Genomic DNA, 21,268 nt, shown 5'->3' with positions numbered 1-21,268 from the left:
CAGGAACTGCTTCTCTTGCATCTTCGGTTGTACTATGCAGAGCATAAGAAGTACAGCTGGGTGAAGAAGCCACACCAAAAAGATATACCGTCATTTTAAATTCTTCCAAGTCTTTACTTAGATTACTCTCAGGATACCACAAAAATGAAGGTCAATGTCTCTATCTGGGACTTTTACTTGGTGGAACTTTGATTTTCAGTCTTCTGACAAAAAAAGTGTTGAAAGAACAAGTCAATTAGCTTTGATAGAATTAGTTCAAGAACATTGGAATTTGACTGCCATGTCATTGAAATACTTAATGAAATAAGAATTTCTGATCTCTTCATTCTCCTGCTACCTGGAATCTCTAAAATGTTAACACCAAAAAAGTCAGAGTAGGTCTTACAGATTGTCAAAATTTGTCGTAACATTAAACAAATTGTTCACACCAGGTTCATGTTTTATAAATCCTTGCTTTTATGTAAGAGATGGCTTATGCAAGTTCCTCAGCGTCAGAACATTTTATACATCATCTATATGCTTTATCGATCCCTCTCCCACCTGGACAGAGGCAGTGGTGCGGTAAGAATTATGTTTTTGGACTTCTCTAGCGCCTTCAACACCATCCAACCTCTGCTCCTTAGGGATAAGCTGACTGACATGGGGGTAGACTCACACCTGGTGGCATGGATCGTGGACTATCTTACAGACAGACCTCAATATGTGCGTCTTGGGAACTGCAGGTCCGACATTGTGGTCAGCAATACAGGGGCGCCGCAGGGGACTGTACTTTCTCCGGTCCTGTTCAGTCTATATACATCAGACTTCCAATATGACTCGGAGTCCTGCCACGTGCAAAAGTTCGCTGATGACACTGCTATGGTGGGCTGCATCAGGAGTGGGCAGGAGGAGGAGTACAGAAAGTTAATCAAAGACTTTGTTAAATGGTGGGACTCAAACCACTTACACCTTAACACCAGCAAGACCAAGGAGCTGGTGGTGGATTTTAGGAGGCCCAGGCCCCTCATGGACCCTGTGATCATCAGAGGTGACTGTGTGCAGAGGGTGCAGACCTATAAATATCTGGGAGTGCAGCTGGATGACAAATTGGACTGGACTGCCAATACTGATGCTCTATGTAAGAAAGGTCAGAGCAGACTATACTATACTATGAGAAGGTTGGCATCTTTCAACATCTGCATTAAGATGCTGCAGATGTTCTACCAGACGGTTGTGGCGAGTGCCCTATTCTACGCAGTGGTGTGCTGGGGTGGCAGCATAAAGAAGAAAGACGCCTCACGTCTGGACAAACTTGTTAAGAAGGCAGGCTCTATTGTAGGATTAAAGTTGGACAGTTTAACATCTGTGGCAGAGCGACGGGCACTAAGCAAACTCCTGTCAATCATGAAGAATCCACTGCATCCACTGAACAGTGTCATCTCCAGACAGAGGAGCAGCTTCACTGACAGACTTTTATCACTGTCCTGCTCCACTGACAGACTGAGGAGATCGTTCCTCCCCCACACTATGCGACTCTTCAATTCCACCCGGGGGAGTAAATGCTAACATTAATTTTATTTTACTTTTTTTCATTTTTATTACTATTTAATTTAATATTGTTTCTTTGTATCAGTATACTGCTGCTGGATTATGTGAATTTCCCCTTGGGATTAATAAAGTATCTATCTATCTATCTATCTATCTATCTATCTATCTATCTATCTATCTATCTATCTATCTATCTATCTATCTATTATATAGTGCATTTCATATCTATCTATCTATCTATCTACACGAGGTCCCTGATCTTCTACCTAAAATTGTAGTCCAAATGTTAAGCGAACTACGCTTTCGTTACAACAGGTTGTAAACACATGTTAGAGTTTTGATAGAATAGGATAACCCTAGCACCCACTTTAACCACCTTCCATTAACTCCTGTCGCCTTTTCCAAATACGTCTTTCACTACAGCCTTTTTAACCCCCGTGGCTTGAAGTGTGCGTTCAGCTTCCAAAACCCAGCACAGACAGATGCAGGACACAAGTCCAGCCACACACGTTTTTTATTATTCTTGTGGGAAACACTTTCCATTTTGTTTCCCACTAATGCAGCACAGTTACACAAGCAGAAATAAAAGCACCAATCACTTTGCCTTCTCCTCTTTCTCTTTCTCTGTCTGCATGTCTCTTCTGCCTCTGCTCCTCCTTGTAAGCTTCATCTCCTTCCCCTCAACCCCGACTCTGACTTCCAGAATGAAGGCACTGGTCTCCTTTTATGCTGTACCCGGGAGTACATCTGGTGGTCTTTTAACATGGCCCAGGAACACTTCTGGGTGAGGTGGAAGTTCAACATAGTAGGGGTCTCCAGACCCAGCAGCACCCCCTGAAAACACCCACTTAACCCAACAGGGCTGACCCAACAAACTCCCAGGTCCCATGATACCTTGTTGGAATTTAGGAGGGCTGCCATCTAGTGTTCCGGGGGAGACAATGCCCTGTGTATGCCATCTCCCCCTGTTCTTGCTGACTCCCGGCCATCCCTCACACCACTTAATCCTCCCTTTCAGTCCTTTCCCTAGCCCACTACCTAGTTCCTCCAGGTTCCACTCTCACTACACATTACCCTTCTCTTCTTCTTTATTCCCAGCAGGCTCCTCCCCTAACCTCAGTGGCCTTATTTCAGAAGCTTTCGTGCGGTTCTTCGTCGAGCTGGTGGGTCATTATTCCTTGCACATGGCACCAGGAGATGCAGGACAACGTACCCTGCAACGGGATGCTTTCCGGAAAGCCCACACGTCTCGGGGGGCCCGGCAGTTTCTGCAGCTGTTCATGGAGACACAGATGTTTGCTGGCTTCATCCATGACCGAGAACTCCGAAGAGAAGGGGTAAAAGGTGAGAAGCTGAACGATGACCAATTTATGTATCAATTTGAATCTCAGTCATGAAAAACTCTTTCTGAGCCTTTACACAACTATTTCTTTTTAAATTTTTTTACCTTGTTTAAGTTGTGTCGAGACGCCAAGTGTCATCAGACTGTAGACCCACTTGTACCTTTCTTTACTTCTTCCATTTGTGCTTACAGCATGATGTTGCCACCACCATGCTTTATGATAGTGATGCTGTTTTCAGCGTAGTGCATTCTGTTAAAAAGGCAGGCAAAACGCAGGAAGCCCAACCTCTCAAACATACAAATCTGATACATTAATATATAAAAAATTGTTATAAAGAGTTATGTTGATTCAGAATTCAGACATAGATGAAGATGTCCAAAGTCTATTTATTGGTTTCTTCCAAACTTATGTAAATTTGGGGGTATGGTCTAAACAAAGAATAAACATAAAGTAGCGATTATAATCTCTCTGTGTCGAATATTGGTGTTAACAATAGTTAATAGTAAGAAGTCAAGTAAAACGACACCTTTTTATTGGCTAATTAAAAAAATTACAATATGCAAGCTTTCGAGGTAACTCAGGCCCCTTCTTCAGGCAAGATGTACAGGTAGACCCCAGGTTACGGACATCCAAACCTACGACTTACAAACGGGGCTGCAGCTGCGATGCATGCGCCTCAGTAACTTCCGCTCCGTCATCTTCGGCCTGGGGACGCTGCAACCGGTGGCTGGACGGAGGCTGGAGGGGGGCAATTTCGCTGCCCGCGCCATGTAGTGTCCCTCGGCGGCTCCTGCCAACAAGCGGTTTCACTGCCCACCCACCACACACGGCTATCTCATTCGTTCTCGGTGGGCGGCTGGTAATGCTGCAAGCGGTGGCTGGATGGATGCTGGAGGGGGAAGATTTTGCTGCTCGCGCAGTGTGGTGTCCCTCGGGCGGCTCCTGGCGGCAAGTGGTTTTACTGCCCACCCACCACACACGGCTGCCCCATTCGTTCTCGTTGGGCGGCTGGTAATGCTGCAAGTGGTGTCCCGGTTGACGCTGAGCGGAGGCCATTGAGGGTGAACTGGGCGGTGGGGGGTAGCATTGTAGTGTGCCTCAGGTGGCTGCTTGTTGAATGGGGGCGATTCACTACCTGCCTTTGGCCACACCGTGTTCGTTCTCGGTGGGCGGACACTGCAGGCATCATACTGTAGTGGAGGTGACTGTGAGGTGGGCTGGTGATGAACTGCCCATCGATGCCCCCATCCATTCTCAATAGCAAGCCTGCTTGTACTGTTACGCACATAGCAGGAAGTTGTCTCTTGTCAGTACATCAGACGTGTTGACGATGGGTGCCTTCCTGCTGTGATAGCGTGTACAGTGCTGTGCAGAAGAGCTCATCTTAATCTTTTGTCTTCACCCTTCAACAATGTCTCTGAAACACAAATCTGATCCAAGTGCTGGTGATACAGCAAAGAAGAAAAAAACCATCACCATGGAAAATAAAGTAGAAATAATAAAAAGGTCAGATAGAGGTGAAACTCCATCATTCATTAGCAGAGCACTTGGTTACAGTCGGTCAACAATAGCATTTATTAAAATAATGTACCTGTTCCGACTTACATACAAATTCAACTTAAGTACAAATCTACAGTCCCAATCTCGTACGTAACCCGGGGACTGCCTGTAATGCATTGACTGCTTCTTACCTGAAGAAGGGGCCCGAGTTGCCTCAAAAGCTTGCATATTGTAATCTTTCTAGTTAGCCAATAAATGGTGATATTTTGCTTGACTTCTCACTACATCCTTAATGTCTAACACAATACAATACCCTAATACTACAGTAAGTAATAGCAAACCGTTTCATTAACAATCCAGTAGATGGCACAGTACACTCAGAATAACATCAGAGGGGAGGAAATTGCTAGAATATAAAACACTCAATAAATATAAAATGCATAATCTACTTAAAGAAGTAAAGAAGTATTGTTGTTGTTCGAGGAAACACACAGGTCATAAAAAAAGTGTTGGGGCACCAAGTGGATCACCACTTTTAGTCTTGGCAAAGTCCAAACAACCTAAAGAAGCACTCGATGGAGCATCGAATAATGACAGAACATAACAATCTAAAATACAAATAAGGTTCAAGGCCCTGTAGAGTGATCAGTACTCGAGTGGGAGCTCCGTTCTGCAGTCGGCTCACTCCTGAATGAGATGACCCCTGCCAGGAGCGCCTTGGCTTTATAGCACAGCAGCAGAAGGGGAGGAGTCAGTTGCCCTGCACCGTCTGCATCAGCGCCTTCAAGTGTCCCGGCGAGGTAGTGCTTAACTCCAATGAGCCCGGAAAGTAAACCTCAGACACACATGAGTGACTATATGTATACAGGAGGGAATATTAACAGTAATAATAATAATAATAATTCTTTACATTTATATAGAACTTTTCTGTCTACTTGGAATGCTTCAGTGAGTAGGGAGCCACTTCAACCTCCACTAATGTGTAGCATCCACCTGGAGTATGTGATGGCAGCCATTTTTGTGCCAATACATTAACCACACATGAGCTGTTAGGTTGGTGAAGAAGTGAGACAAGAGAGAGCCATTTAGAGACAGGGGGTGATTAGGAGGCCAGAATGACTCGGCCATGGAGGGCAGGACATCACGATACACCCTACTCTTTATGAAGGATGACAAGGGATCTTTTATGACCACATAGAGTCAGGATCTTCACCAGTGACCACAAGCTAAATAGTGCAATCGTACAATTTAGCTTCTCCACAGAAGAAGAAGTATAAGGTTAACACTTCAACAGGGAAATTTGGTTTTACATACAGAGCAGTTGATTTTAGTAGATGTGATGCCATAAGGTCGCTCAGAACTGTACATTCATACTTAAAAAAAAAAAAAAATTTGCAGAAGTATTAAGAAGAGGTCAGCCTCACACACACGTTTCTGAAACCCTCCTTCAACACCACAGCATCTGTCGATACACAAGTTTAGCAGTACAAGAAGCAATCCCAAAGCTCAGGTGGGCTGCCCTTCCCTGTCTGCCCAACAGCCCAGATCTTGGCCTCTTTGCATTTCCACCCCTTTGGAGTCCTCAAAGATGCTGTCTCTAGATAAAAGGTTTGGGAGTGAAGATAAGGTGATCAGAGATGTCAAGAAAGGGCTGGGGTAGAGGATGCAAGCTCTTCTTTTTCTCCGGCAGAAGACTGTTGTAGTTGATGGGGGGTAAGGTGCACAAAACTGTGGCGGTGCACATACAGAAAATGACCCTATGAGTATATTCAAATGATTCAAGAAAATTTACTTTTCCTAAATTTTCTGACCTGTGTTCATGGCTGGATTCTAGTTGAAGGGGATCAGGGGAAGTGTTGGTGCATTTTTCTTCTTACTGGAAAAGAAAATATTAGAAAAGAGCAGTCTACAAATAGTGGAGCTGAAAATACTTCAATGTCGCCTCCTTCTGGTCATCACATGATTCTACACTCCAATAGCTTGTTATTTTCTTCTGCATTTTATTTCCATTGGTTGGTTCCGTCACCTGTAGTGTTACCTGCTCATATCTTGTCATTGCTTCTTTAGGCCTCTTTGAGTTGCGTGCTGCTGAACATCTGGAGACCAGACCTGAGCCCGAGTCCAGTGGAGTGAACAAGTTTCTGAAGGGCCTGGGTGAGTAAATCACACTGGACACATTGTGTAAAGATTTGTGCTATTATTGCATTTGACATGTTGTCTTTTTCAATTTTCTGTAGTTACTTTAGAATATAAATGTATGCAGGACATTCACATCATCTCACTTGTTTGCGTACTTCATAGCTAATCCACCCCATATCACATAACGAATGAATGAACTTGATTTGCTTGTAGGGGGAAATATGGCTCTTTACAGGAGTTTGCTAAATAGGTCGATAAGTGAATAAATAAAAAAATATACACACATACTTTAGTCTGAATAAAGAAGAAAATTAAAAGAAAGAAAATGTCTGACCTGGTAGTCCCAGTGAAGCATTATGCAGACTTATTGCTGTTGGTATAAAGGAGCCCTGATAGTGTTTCTTGACACACGTCTGCTGAATAATTTGTTGGCTGAAAGTCCTCAGTGTTGTTGTGTCACAGAGAGGATGTGCAGCATTGTTCATAATGGCTTTGTTTTAATTCTGTCCTTCACTACGACTTCCAGTGGGTCCATAGTGTGTCCCATAACTGAACCTGTCCTTTTAATTACCTTGTTGACTCAGTGGACTTCTCTTGAATTGATGTTACCAGCTCATCACACCACACTGGCCATCACAGAGTTATAGGAGATGTGAAGAATGTCACTTCCCACATTAAAGGGCCGCAGTCTCCTAAGGAAGAAGAGCCTGCACGGCCCTTTCTTATATAATTCCTCTGAGACCGGTCCAACCTGTCATTGATGTGGACCCCCAAGTACTTGTAGGCGTGGACCACCTCTACATCCACTCCCTGAATTATGACCGGACATAGAGGCTGTTTGGTGTGGTGAACATCAATAAGCAGTTCCTTGGTTTTGCAGACAAGTCTCTTTGCACCAAGAAACAAATTTCTCCACCTGGCTCCTCTCATCTGTCTCATCCTTCTTATTAATACACCCCATAACTGCAGAAGAATCTGAAAATTTCTGTAAGTGACATGACCTGCTGTTATATTTATAGATAGATAGATAGATATGAAAGGCACTATATAATAGATAGATAGATAGATACTTTATTAATTCCAAGGAGAAATTCCAGAGAATACTCCAGCAGCAGCATACTGATAAAAAAACAATTTTAAATTAAAGAGTGATAACAATGCAGGTATAACAGACAATAACTTTGTATAATGTTAATGTTTAACCCGGAGTGGAATTGAAGAGTCGCATAGTGTGGGGTCTCCTCAGTCTGTCAGTGGAGCAGGACGGTGACAGCAGTCTGTCGCTGAAGCTGCTCCTCTGACTGCAGATGGTCCTGTTCAGTGGATGCAGTGGATTCTCCATGACTGACAGGAGTCTGCTCAGCGCCCGTCGCTCTGCCACGGACGTCAAACTGTCCAGCTCCATGCCTACAATAGAGCCTGCCTTCCTTACCAGTTTGTCCAGGCGTAAGGCGCCCCTCTTCTTTATGCTGCCTCCCCAGCACACCACCGCGTAGAAGAGGGCACTCGCCACAACCGTCTGATAGAACATCTGCAGCATCTTAGTCTGAGGTGTACAGAGTGAAGATAAAAGAAAACAAGCCTCTTCCATTCAGGGCTCTAGTGCTGCTCACATCGGTTCTTGAGCTTCACAAACTGCAGTCTGCCGGGCTGATAGTCATTATCAGGACACCACAGGCTCATCCACCTGCATATCTCTGAGTTTACCCCTTGACAGGGATGGCAGGATGGTATTAAAGAGAGAAAGAGAAATCAGAAAACATCATTCTTACGGCACTGTATCTACTCATATCTTGAAAAATGTTGAAATGGTTTTGTCTGTGACATTTTAACTGATGACTGCAAATTATATATAATATTTTGTTGCATTACAACATTTAAATGGATTTTTTGGCGTATTAGCATCATTTGATTTATACAACATGCCTACCACTTTGGAGATGCAAAATATTTTTTATTGTGACACAAATAATAATTAAGACAAAAAAACAGTAATTCTGAGTGTGTATAGGTATTAACCCCATAAGTCAATACTTCACAGAGCCCCCCTTTTGCTGCAGTTCTAGCTGTTAGTCTCTAATTGAGTGTTTCTATTAGCTTTTCACATCTCACTGCTGGGATTGTCGCCCAATCTTTGAGGCCAAACTACATCTCCTTAAAGTTCAATGGTTCAAAAAGTTTTTATTTTTTTCAAACATCAATGTTATCCCCTTCAAAGTAGTCCCCTTGGGCAGCTACACATCGATGGAGACGTTGTTCCCACTGTTGGTAGCAGCGCTGGAAGTCTTCAACCGGTATGGTCTTCAGCATGTCCGTTACACTCTTTTGGATGTTTTCTAAAGTCCCGAAATGACGTCCTTTGAGGACATTTTTCAGTTTAGGAAAAAGGAAAAAGTCACACGGACTGAGGTCAGGTGAATAAGAGGGCTGGGGAACCACAGGAAGGCCTTTTGAGGTCAAAAATTCTGTTATGGAGAGGGCAGTTTTTCGGCACCATTTTGGCACAGACCTTTCGCATGTGCAAATGTTCAGTCAAAATTTGATGAACGGTAAATCTGTTCAAATTTAATTGTTCACTCAACATTCTTAATGTTAAACGACGGTCTGATCTCACAAGAGTGTTCACACGTTCGTTGTTTTCATTGGTTTTCGAAGTTGAAGACATCCCTGAACGGTGTTCATCTTCAACGTGTTTTCTGCCTTTCAAAAATGATTTGTGCCAGCGAAAAACTTGAATTCGGGATAATGCACACTTGCCGTTTAATGGCACAACGTTGCTCCAAATTCCGCTGTTACATTTTGCGTGACGCACAACCAAAAATACAACTTCGCTAATAGCAGTCACAATAATCACGTAGTTAACGGAAGGAGTTGAAACTCGCACTGAGCTATGGGAGGGTACTGATACACGTGCTCTGTCAAGGACAGCAGCGCAGCGTTGCCAGATCGCTTACAGTGTTGCCAGTCTCATTACTTTTCTGCCACACCTCGTATGTACACAGTATTTTACATACTGCAGGACAAAACCTAGCAACTCCACTGACTAAGAAGGTGTGATATGCTAGGTTTTTCCATAGTTGGTGAGGTATGTTTAGGTTCTTTCATTGTCCCACTGGAAGGTGATCCTTTTCAGTCTCAAATCTCCAGTAGACTGAAAGAGATTTTCCTGTATTTAGTGCCATCTATCTTTTCTTCAATCCTGACCAGTTTTCCTGGCCCCACAGCATGATGCTACCACCGCCATGCTTCACTGTGGAAATGGTGTTCTTGAAGTGATGGGTAGTGTTGGATTTACCCCACATACTGCATTTCCCAAGATGGCTAAAATGTTCAATTTTGGTCTCATCTGACCAGAGAACCTTCTTCCATGTGTTTGGGGAGTCCACCACATGTTGTTGGGCAAACTCCAAACACGTTTTCTTATCTTTTCTTTAAGCAATGGCCTTTTTTTCTGAACACCCTGCTCTGTGGAGTATAAGGCATAAAGTGGTCCTGTGGACAGATACTCCCACTTCAGCTGTGAATCATTGCTGCTCCTTCACTGTTATTCTTGGTACCTTTGTTGCATCTCTGATTAATGCCCTCCTTGCCCAGTCTCTGAGTTTTGGTGGGTGGCCTTCTATTGTCAGGAGTATGCTGTAGTCTATAACCCAAGCCTGATCTCTGCTTTGTCTCTGACCTGTTTGGAGTGCTCCATGGTCTTCGTGTTACTTGGTTAGTGGTATTAAACAATCGCTGGGGACATTCAGAACAGCTCTGTTTATACAGACATCATGTGACAGATCATGTAATATTTTGATTGCATACTGGTGGACCCTAATCAACTAATTTTGTGACTTCTGAAATTAATTGGTTGGGCCAGATCTTATTTAGGGGTTTCATAGCAAAGGGGATGAATGTTTATGCACTCACAACTTTTCAGTTTTACTTTTGTTTTAATATACACTGCTAAAAAAATGAAGGGAGCACTTAATCATCATGCCAAGTCACTTAAGCATCAAGGCTATCAATCTGTCCAGTTTGGAAGCATAAGCGATTGTGAATCTACTTCACCTACTTTTGTGGAAATGAAAGTGACAACAGTACCACTGAAGAGGCAACAGCAAGACAACCCCAAAAAGGGAATGGTGGCCACAGACAATTTCTCTCTCCTTATCCCTCCTTACTGATTCTTCTCTAGTTTACCATTTTTCTAGTGTCCTTGTCACTACTGGTATAACTAAGGCATTACCTGCAGCCAATTCAGGTGGCACAGGTATTCCAGCACGTCCAGGTTGGCATATCCACATTTGCCGTCATAAGAAGGTTTGTTGCGTCTCCCAGTACAGTCTCAAGAGCATGGAGAAGATACCAGGAGACCGGCTTTTACACAAGCAGAGTTTGAAAGAGCCGAGGAAGGTCTTCAACCCAAAAGCAGGACTGGTATCTGCTCCTTTGTGCGAGGAGGAACAGGAGCAGCACTGCCAGAGCCCTACAAAATGACCTCCAGCTGTATACTGGTATGCATGTTTCTGAGCAAACTGTCACAAACAGACTTCATGAGGGTGGCCTGAGGGCCAGACATCCTCTAGTTGGACCTGTGCTCACAGCCCATCACTGTGCAGCTCGATTGGCATTTGCCAGAGAATACCACAATTGCCAACCCCACCATTGGTGCCCCATTCTCTCCACAGATGAGAGCAGGTTCACACTGAGCGAATATGACTGATGTGAAATAGTCTGGAGATACCTTGGTGAACCTTATGCAGCCTGTAATGTCATCCAGCAAGCCAGGTTTGGCGGTGGGTCAGTGATGGATTTGGAAGGCATATTCATGGATGATTGCACAGACCTCCAAGAGCTAGGCTATGGTACCCTGACAGCTGTTAGGTACCAGGATGAAATCCTCAGAGCCATTGTCAGACCTTACGCTGGTGCAGTGGGCACTGGGCTCCTCCTGGTACAGGACAATCCCTGGCCAGAGTGTGTAGGCAGTTCCTGGATGATGACGCATTGATGCCATTGACTGGCCTGTATGTTCCCAAGACCTAAATCCAATCGAGAACCTCAGGGACATTACGTATCGGTGCATCTGACGCCGTCAAGTAGCGCCACAGACTGTCCAGGAGCTCACTGATGCCCTGATCCAGGTCTGGGAGGAAATCTCCAGGACACCACCTGCCGTCTCATCAGGAGTATGCCCAGATAATGAATACAGGCACACTACTGAGTCACATTATGAATTGCCAGGATGAAGTTCACTCAAGGTGGATCAGCCTGAGATGTCAATTTTTGACTTTCAGTGTGATGTTGAATCAGCCCTCAATGGGTTGGTGGTTTTGGTTTCCTTTGACTGGTGTTACATCATTTTGTTCTCGATGAATTGCACATTAATACTCAGTAAAAAATTTCCAATTGAATATTTCGTTCATTGAGATCTGATGTGTGATTTAAGTGTTGGTTAATATTTTTTTTTCCAGTCTTAAATCTCTAGCAGACTGAAAGAGATTTTCCTCAAGAACTGCCCTGTATTTAGTGCCATCCATCTTTTCTTCAATCCTGACCAGTTTTCCTGGCCCCACAGCATGGTGCTGCCACCGCCATGCTTCACTTTGGGAATGGTGTTCTTGAAGTGATGGGAAGTGTTGGGTTTACCCCACATACTGCGTTTCCCATGATGGCTGAAAAGTTCAATTTTGGTCTCATCTGACCAGAGACCCTTCTTCCATGTGTTTGGGAAGTCCACCGCATGTTGTTGGGCACACTCCAAACGTTTTATTATCTTAATCTTATCGTTAATTTTTTTTGAGCAATGTACAGTATATACAAAGCATTTTATTTTCATTCCACTTTATCAATTTGAACTATATTGTTAAGTCCATTACATAAAATCCAAATTAAAATCCATTTAAATTCCAGCTTGTAATGCAACAAAACAGGACAAACAGCAAGGGGGATGAATACTTTTGTAGGGCATTCTGTATAGATATTTATTGGGACAGCTTAGCCATTAGCTAAACCAAATGGACTTGATGGACTGAATGGTCTCCTCTCGTTTGTCAAATTTCTTATGTTGTATGCGTATAAAAAAAATTCTTTTCGACTTATACAGATTTAAACTGACAGTCCAAACAAACTTGTCAAATCAAAAGCTTTCCATAAGTAACCTGACCAGTGCTCTCTTCTGGATGCAGGTGGAATTTCTCTGACTTTTCCTTTTCGTTATCCGTGTTAATAATTTGTAATATTCTTATATTAATACACTACCTTGGCTGTCCGTTTGTCTGTCCAGGATTTTAGATCGCCAGCAGCTCGCAAACCATTTGACCTATTGACCTGAAATTTGGTACACATACACTACGTGACGTCTACTATCCGCTTTTAGGGTGACATCTAACCTCCAAGGTTATTCCTCTTTTATTTTTATTTCATTGTAGAATCAACTCTCGGCGGCAGGGTGGCCGTGTGGCACATGTGTATAGGCGCCATTCTCATCCCTACCACCTTCGCCGTCACTTCCTCTACCTGTTCACATCTTAAATCATTCTTGAGGCAGATTGAAGACTTAAGTGCCAGCTTAAGTTAAAAATTAAAGAAAGTAATTGCACCACAAACACTGACTTAATCAGTTTTAACGCAAAAAGATGGTGTCAAAAGAAGAGAAGAAGCGGGCCACTAGGGTGGAATAAAGAAGAGCTGCTCAGGAAGGAGCAAGCACATCAACCTCTGAGCAAATGAATGTGAAATGTACAGAGAAAAGGGATGAAAACTAGGAATGCTCAAGTCAAGTGTATTCACTGCACGTTATCATGCAGGGCGCCGTTACTAGTAATTTAATAATTTGTGTTTCTGACTTTATTCCAGGTAATAAAATGAAATTTCTTCAGAAGAAATGAACTGGAAGCACTTTTCCCGTTGGTCACTGCCGGCACGCTAGCGGCTTGACTCAAGTGGACATACTTAATGGACAAGTCAGCGGACTGTCAGAATCCCAGGGTGCTCCCTAGCTACTCTGAAACTGGAGAGTACTGGCGTGAACTGGAAGTGGTCAGTGTGATGCATTGAGACCTCAGTACACACCTACCAAAAACTGGATGTGAGAACGAGAACTGCGGAAATGACAGATTGACAAGAAGGTGGAGTGTGCATTCCTGATGGCGTGATTTGTGCTTATTGATCATTCTTGTTGCTTCGTGAATTGGAGGGGATGGCAGAAAGTAGAGGAGACTGTTTTAAGCCAAAGGGTTCCATATTGTAGAGTTGAAGGAATTTGCTGAAAGGACAGCCACAGACAGACCTTCCTTGCAGACGTTTGTCACTGGCTTCTCGTTGTTGTCCAAGTACTCTTTAATTAAGTGCTACACATCGGCCGCAAACTTCTCGAAGATGAGTTGTGCCGATTTGTGTCTAATGTGATTCTTTGTCACCGAGCAAGCCAGAAGCTAATCTGGGATACGTGTTCTCTTTTTAACCCTATAAAAATTCTTGCAATTTATTTTATTTTCCTCTTGTTGATAAACACGTGGGCCGGTTTATGACGGCTGTCTTTAAATCTTTCTTATATTTATTATAGGCTGAGCCTCTTTTTTATTTCTGAATGCTCTTCTATTAAAATATGTGTGCCCAGCAGCAGTCTCTAAATGTTTTTACATACGGAGGAGTCACGCAAAGTGACAGCAGAGGTGCCATGGACAGACGATCATGAACTTACGTAACATGTGGAATGCTTTCAAAAGAAAGAAATATCAGTTCTGTTAACACTACCACATTATGAAGTCCTTATGGCAGCAAAGTAGGAATCCAATTCAGTCATGTGAAAAAGTAAGTACACCCCTTGGAAGTTGTTTTCAACATATTTGAACAAGAAACCAGTAGATCTTCATGCAAGCATTTCCTACTGGTAAAGAAGATATACTTGAATAAATGAAACAAGTAAAAATTTGCCTCTTCAATTGTTTATTTGTTTATTTATTTATTACTGTATTTACTTGTATACCACGTGCCCTCGTGTAAGACGTGCACACTCATTTTTACAAAGAAAATCATGAAAAAGATTTTTGCCTCGTGTACGACACACATTCACAGAGGAAGAGAGTGAGGTTGGAGTAAGACACTGACCTGAATAACTGTAATGGAGAATAATTATGTCTCGTTTAATTCTTTCTGCTCATGATACAGTATATTGTACTAACTGTAAGCAGTACCCCTACTGCAGAACGTTCAGTGTTTGTCGCCCCATGCTGCGAAAGGTTGGAATGACAAATAGCCCTGTGAAACGAGAAAAGAAAGAACCATATAGAGACAATCGGTATATCGGACTATAACGGCAAGTGGAAAATTATTGTGCTCACCAGACTATTCCAGTTAAATCATCATCTTCCGATTCGCTGCTGGATTCGGACTTACGTCGACGCTTTCCCATAAGGCGTTGTCTTCGCTTCCATCGATGCTGTTGGATATGCTGCACTTTTTGAAGCTTTTCACAACCAAATCCTCTGGAATAAAGCTTCCAAGCATCAATGATCCAGGCACACATCTACGCCAATCTTGGGGCTTTCATTTTGCCAGTTGGTGTTGTGTCGTTAAATTACGTTAAACATTAAATAAGTTTTCTGCTGTACAGGGTAAATACGGTATACAGTAATCCCTCCTTGATCGCGGGGGTTGCGTTCCAGACCCCCCCGCGATATGTGAAAATCCACGAAGTAGAAACCATATGTTTGTATGGTTATTTTTATATATTTTAAGCCCTGATAAACTCTCCCACACTGTTTATGAATATTCCCTGCACAGTTATACAGCATAAATCCTTTGTATTCTCTTAGATATTAGGTAAGATTCATTGAAATTATGTATGTAAACACACTGCTTATATTCAATAAAACCTAAATATTATTTTAAAGATATCGAGTGTCTCCAATATCACACATATGTTACAGCCATTACGATAGACAGGCCACCAGCAATAAATACGTACAATGCAAAAAAAATTGTATACAGTAAATGTGTGTACAGTGACACTAAACGTACGTACATGTACTAAGCACTGTAAATAGAAAATTAATTATGGTTACTCACCAACAATGACACGATGACTTGTCCGATAACAATGAGTTTAATTTTAATGCACAACAACGGGGAGTGTTACAGCCATTCTAAAGGAGCCACTTCAGGTGACTGTGTAGCACCGCCATTGTTGTTCTTCCGGCAGTCTTCAATCCGGATCCCTAAAGCAGATTCCATCCAGACTTCTGCCTTATTACATCCATCACAAATCGTTTTGCACCCTGGTTAAAAGGATACTGCAGCTGTAGATCTTATATTCCTTTTCTACTTTTTAAATAAAAAGAATCGTAGCCTCATTGATGCTGTACTGGCGTCCTACAGCAGTGTAGCTTTTCCCTTCCTTCAACAAATCCAAAATGTTTACCTTTTCGGCAATCGTTAACATCTTCCGTTGGCGCTTGGGCACAGACCCTGAAGCAGCAGCAGGAGCAGATCGTTTTCGAGCCATAATGAAGGGCTTGACTATGCACAAAGATAACCACAAAAGAGCACAAAAGTTAATTCTTTACACAGCGAAACACGTTGATGCTGAATGAGCGAGACGAGACTTCCTGGTTAACGCCGCATTCAGCACACAGGAACTTAACTGAGTGCTCTGATTGGTTAGCTTCTCAGCCATCCGCCAATAGCGTCCCTTGTATGAAATCAACTGGGCAAACCAACTGAGGAAGCATGTGCAGAAAGTAAAAAGACACATTGTCCGCAGAACCCGCGAAGCAGCGAAAAATCCGGGTTATACGTATATATAGTTATGCTTACATATAAAATCCACGATAGAGTGAAGCCGCGGAAGTCGAAGCGCGATATAGTGAGGGATTACTGTATATACTTTATTAATCGCGAGGGAAATTACTTTGTTTTTCACATACCCTTGGGGTCAGAGCGCAGGGTCAGCCATTGTACAGCACCCCGGAGCAATTGAACATTAAGGGCCTTGCTCAAGGGCCCAGCAGAGTAGGATCTCTTTTGGCAGTGATGGGGATTCAAACCGGCAGCCTTCAGGATGCCAGCGCAGATCCTTAGCCTCAGAGCCACCACTTTTATTTAACGAAAATAATTTATCAATAAATGCAGTGGTCTATTGCGGCATAAAGTAAGTCCACCTTAAGGCCAGGTTTATACTTCACACGACGCATGTGGTAGCTGACGCTCCTCCTATGCAACCTTTTTACTGTTTATACTTGCACGTGTACTTTATGAAAATCTGGAGGAATCCACCAGGTGGCAGTGTGAGATATCATCACAGTCAGAACAGGTTCGGCTTCGCTGTGTTGTGAATTGCCTGGAACACCCGTAAAATTCCGATGACATCTTACCGCAATATCTCTGAAAAGGCTGTTTAATGATTAAATTCATCAATCCAGGGATGTGCCCATTCCAGCTAGCATTGGGCACGAATCAAAAACAATCCCTGGACCGGGCATCAGCTCATTGCAAGGTGAATACCAGCACACACACACACTAGTGTCATTTTAGTGCCACCAAATCTGCATATCTTTGGAAGGAAACTGGAGCACACTGGGAAAACCCAACAGGAAAACATGTAAACTGCAAGGAGGGAATACCAGCGACGTGACTCCCTGTGAGACAGCAGTGCTGACGCTCCGGCACCATGTCACCCCTATATGTGCAATTATTAACAGCATTCATTATTTAAACAAAATGAACAATTTATCTGTAAAATGTAACATACATACTTTAATGCATTTCATCATGAAAGTGATATCAAGTATAAATCGTAACGATTCTAAATGTGCAGAGAGTTGGAATACCAGACATTTAATGTGTTCTGTGTGGTGATCTGTTGCTGTTTGCCGCTGCTGTCAGGTCAGGAGGAAGCACCAAAAAAAAAAAAGACGGCACAGAAGATGGTATGTGAGACTTTTAAAATGTATCATGTCATTACGATCAGGAATGTGCGACGCCTGAATATAAAAGCACCACGAATGCATCTCTATGTCGGCATTTTGCTTCACCACATCAAAGCAGGTATATCGATCCTGGAGGATTCGCATAGAGGCTTTCTGTCAAATGCAGATTGTAAACAGAGACTCTGACGTCACCTTCCAACTTTTATCACACTGCGCCCCTTGACTTTTTGCTGGCACTGCAACTTGCGCACGTGTCGTGTTCATTTCTGAGGACCTGCTCAGAGGACGCATCAAATGAACGTTGGGAACGCGTGGCAGCCATGATGCGTGCGCATACACACTCTGAGCGTGAAGTACATACGAGCTCTTAGGCTCAGAAGCTGGTATTGCCCTCTATTAACAGAAATTACTGTTTGTAGGTGTTTTGCAAAACTGCCCACCAGTCTGAGACATCAACTTATCCAAACAAAAATTCCTTCCGACGCCCAGGCTTTCTGGAACAATGTGCACTGGACCGGGGGTCCCCAACTCCGGTCCTGGAGGGTTCCAATGGCTGCAGGTTTTCGTTCTAACCCTTTTCTTAATTAGTGATCTGTTTTTGCTCCTAATGAACTTCTTTTGAACTAATTTTAATTGATTTGCTCATGAAGACTCAGACCCCTTAATTGTTTCTTTTTTCCTTGATTAGCAGCCAAAAATAGAATGAGCTACAAAATGAGCCAAAACCACCAGCAAACTGTGCCCATCATACAATATCTGAAAATAAAGAAAGATGAAGATCTCAGGAATGTTGATCTGCTCAGGTCCCCAAAACATTTAACATTGCTCTTCGAAAAGAGAAAATCAGAAATGTCTATTATTGCACAATGAGAGCAGCAACAAGCCACAGAATTAAAGAACAAGTTTAATTAATGATTAGAATCAGCACCTCATTAAGTGACTGGTTGGCGTTTGAGGCCCTGACTTAGCTGGTCTTCTCTTGGCTCACTCACTTCACATTTCATTACTAGTTGGGTGCTGTTTAAGGAAAGAAATGAAGCAATTCAGAGGAACGATGAAGAAATTCAGGGGAACAAATCATTAAAAAGTAAGTCAATTAAAATAAATTCAAAAGAAGTTAATTAGCAGCAAAATCAGGGCACACACTTTAAAAAAAAGGGTTAGAATGAAAACCTGCAGCCACTGGGGGTCTTCCATGACCGGAGTTGGGGACCCCTGCACTGGACAGATGAATCAATGATAGAGTTGTTGGACCATAGTAACAATAAAGATGTTTGGAGCAAAACTGAAGACAGCTTTTCAGGAGAAGAGCCTCATAGCAACTGTGCAGTATGGTGGTGGAAATATTATGGTTTGGGGTTGCTTTGCTGCCTCAGGGTCTGGGCAGCTTTCAGTCATCAAGTCAACTATGAATTCTACATCATTTAAAATGGTGGTTGAGGCGAATGGGAGGTCATCTGTCTGAAAGCTGAAGCTGAACTACAAATGGACCTTTGACCACAAGAATGATCTGAAGTGCATGCATGTGACAATATATACTGTACAATAGAGAGAGACAGAGACAAATGAATATATATATTGTAAACGCCAGGGGTCACTGTTGCCCTTTCAACCAAACAGACAGATGCACAGGACACAAGGTAAAAGCACTAAGAAGAAGTTTCTTCTTCTTAAACCGTGTCTCCAAAGCACCCCAGCCACAATTAACAGGCAATTAAAAGAATGCAATACTCTCAATTCTCAATAATAATAATAATTCTCTCCTCCACACCTCCCAGCAAACTCTGTCCTACACCTCCTTCAGCAGTCCCTTATAAAGTCCTTGACCCAGAAGCGCTTCTTCTGACCACGTGACTGGCTAGCACTTCCGGGTCTAATCAAGAACTGGCTTTTTCTTCAGCCTGGAAGTACTTTGGGGCTTCCATCCTCGTGACTACCTCATACTTCTGGGCTATAGGGGAAGGATGAGTCTCCAGGTCCTTCGACAGCTCCCCCTGGTGGCACCCAACAGGGCTGAGAAACCAAATTCCAAGTCCAAGGATGCCCTGCGGGAATCCGGGGCACCGCAACACTCCAGGGGAGCTGCCATCTAGTGTTTTGGGGGAAGCAGTGTCCTTGAAAATCTGCCTTCCCCCATCCTTCCATTGCAGGGGCGTCCCTTATTATATATATATACAGTGGTGTGAAAAACTATTTGCCCCCTTCCTGATTTCTTATTCTTTTGCATGTTTGTCACACAAAATGTTTCTGATCATCAAACACATTTAACCATTAGTCAAATATAACACAAGTAAACACAAAATGCAGTTTTTAAATGATGGTTTTTATTATTTAGGGAGAAAAAAAAATCCAAACCTACATGGCCCTGTGTGAAAAGTAATTGCCCCTTGTTAAAAATAACCTAACTGTGGTGTATCACACCTGAGTTCAATTTCCGTAGCCACCCCCAGGCCTGATTACTGCCACACCTGTTTCAATCAAGAAATCACTTCAATAGGAGCTGCCTGACACAGAGAAGTAGACCAAAAGCACCTCAAAAGCTAGACATCATGCCAAGAGCCAAAGAAATTCAGGAACAAATGAGAACAGAAGTAATTGAGATCTATCAGTCTGGTAAAGGTTATAAAGCCATTTCTAAAGCTTTGGGACTCCAGCGAACCACAGTGAGAGCCATTATCCACAAATGGCAAAAACATGGAACAGTGGTGAACCTTCCCAGGAGTGGCCGGCCGACCAAAATTACCCCAAGAGCGCAGAGACGACTCATCCGAGAGGTCACAAAGACCCCAGGACAACGTCTAAAGAACTGCAGGCCTCACTTGCCTCAATTAAGGTCAGTGTTCACGACTCCACCATAAGAAAGAGACTGGGCAAAAACGGCCTGCATGGCAGATTTCAAGACGCAAACCACTGTTAAGCAAAAAGAACATTAGGGCTCGTCTCAATTTTGCTAAGAAACATCTCAATGATTGCCAAGACTTTTGGGAAAATACCTTGTGGACTGATGAGACAAAAGTTGAACTTGTTGGAAGGCAAATGTCCCATTACATCTGGCGTAAAAGGAACACAGCATTTCAGAAAAAGAGCATCATACCAACAGTAAAATATGGTGGTGGTAGTGTGATGGTCTGGGGTTGTTTTGCTGCTTCAGGACCTGAAAGGCTTGCTGTGATAGATGGAACCATGAATTCTACTGTCTACCAAAAATCCTGAAGGAGAATGTCCGCCATCTGTTCGTCAACTCAAGCTGAAGCGATCTTGGGTGCTGCAACAGGACAATGACCCAAAACACACCAGCAAATCCACCTCTGAATGGCTGAAGAAAAACAAAATGAAGACTTTGGAGTGGCCTAGTCAAAGTCCTGACCTGAATCCAATTGAGATGCTATGGCATGAGCTTAAAAAGGCGGTTCATGCTAGAAAACCCTCAAATAAAGCTGAATTATAACAATTCTGCAAAGATGAGTGGGCCAAAATTCCTCCAGAGCTGAAAAAGACTCATTGCAAGTTATCGCAAATGCTTGATTGCAGTTATTGCTGCTAAGGGTGGCCCAACCAGTTATTAGGTTCAGGGGCAATTACTTTTCACACAGGGCCATGTAGGTTTGGATTTTTTCTCCCTAAATAATAAAACCATCATTGAAAAACTGCATTTTGTGTTTACTTGTGTTATATTTGACTAATGATTAAATGTGTTTGATGATCAGAAACATTTTGTGTGACAAACATGCAAAAGAAAAAGAAATCAGGAAGGGGGCAAATAGTTTTTCACACCACTGTATATATATATATGTATATATATATATAATATATTTTGGCGAGTGGCTGACACCCAGGAGGACT

General features: G+C 42.9%; 1 protein-coding gene across 2 annotated transcripts in view; it reads left to right on the top strand.

Moving 5' to 3' along the window:
* Positions 1–14,117, top strand: part of dennd2c (DENN/MADD domain containing 2C) — a 203,196-nt gene extending 189,079 nt beyond the window's left edge. The window contains exons 17-19 of one of the 2 annotated variants that reach the window (XM_039749390.1): positions 2,629–2,871; positions 6,438–6,524; positions 13,353–14,117. In XM_039749390.1, the coding sequence (XP_039605324.1) occupies positions 2,629–2,871; positions 6,438–6,524; positions 13,353–13,384 (362 nt within the window). In that variant the 3' untranslated portion in view covers positions 13,385–14,117. Of the gene's footprint in view, positions 1–2,625; positions 2,872–6,437; positions 6,525–13,352 lie in introns of both variants that reach the window. The other variant, XM_039749389.1, reaches the window with a different exon arrangement.
* Positions 14,118–21,268: the final 7,151 nt, after the last annotated feature.

Source organism: Polypterus senegalus, chromosome 3, assembly GCF_016835505.1.
Source record: "Polypterus senegalus isolate Bchr_013 chromosome 3, ASM1683550v1, whole genome shotgun sequence".
In the NCBI taxonomy this organism is placed as follows: domain Eukaryota; kingdom Metazoa; phylum Chordata; class Cladistia; order Polypteriformes; family Polypteridae; genus Polypterus; species Polypterus senegalus.
The sequence above is the reverse complement of the archived record's forward strand: the minus strand, read 5'-3'. Positions and strand labels throughout refer to the sequence as shown.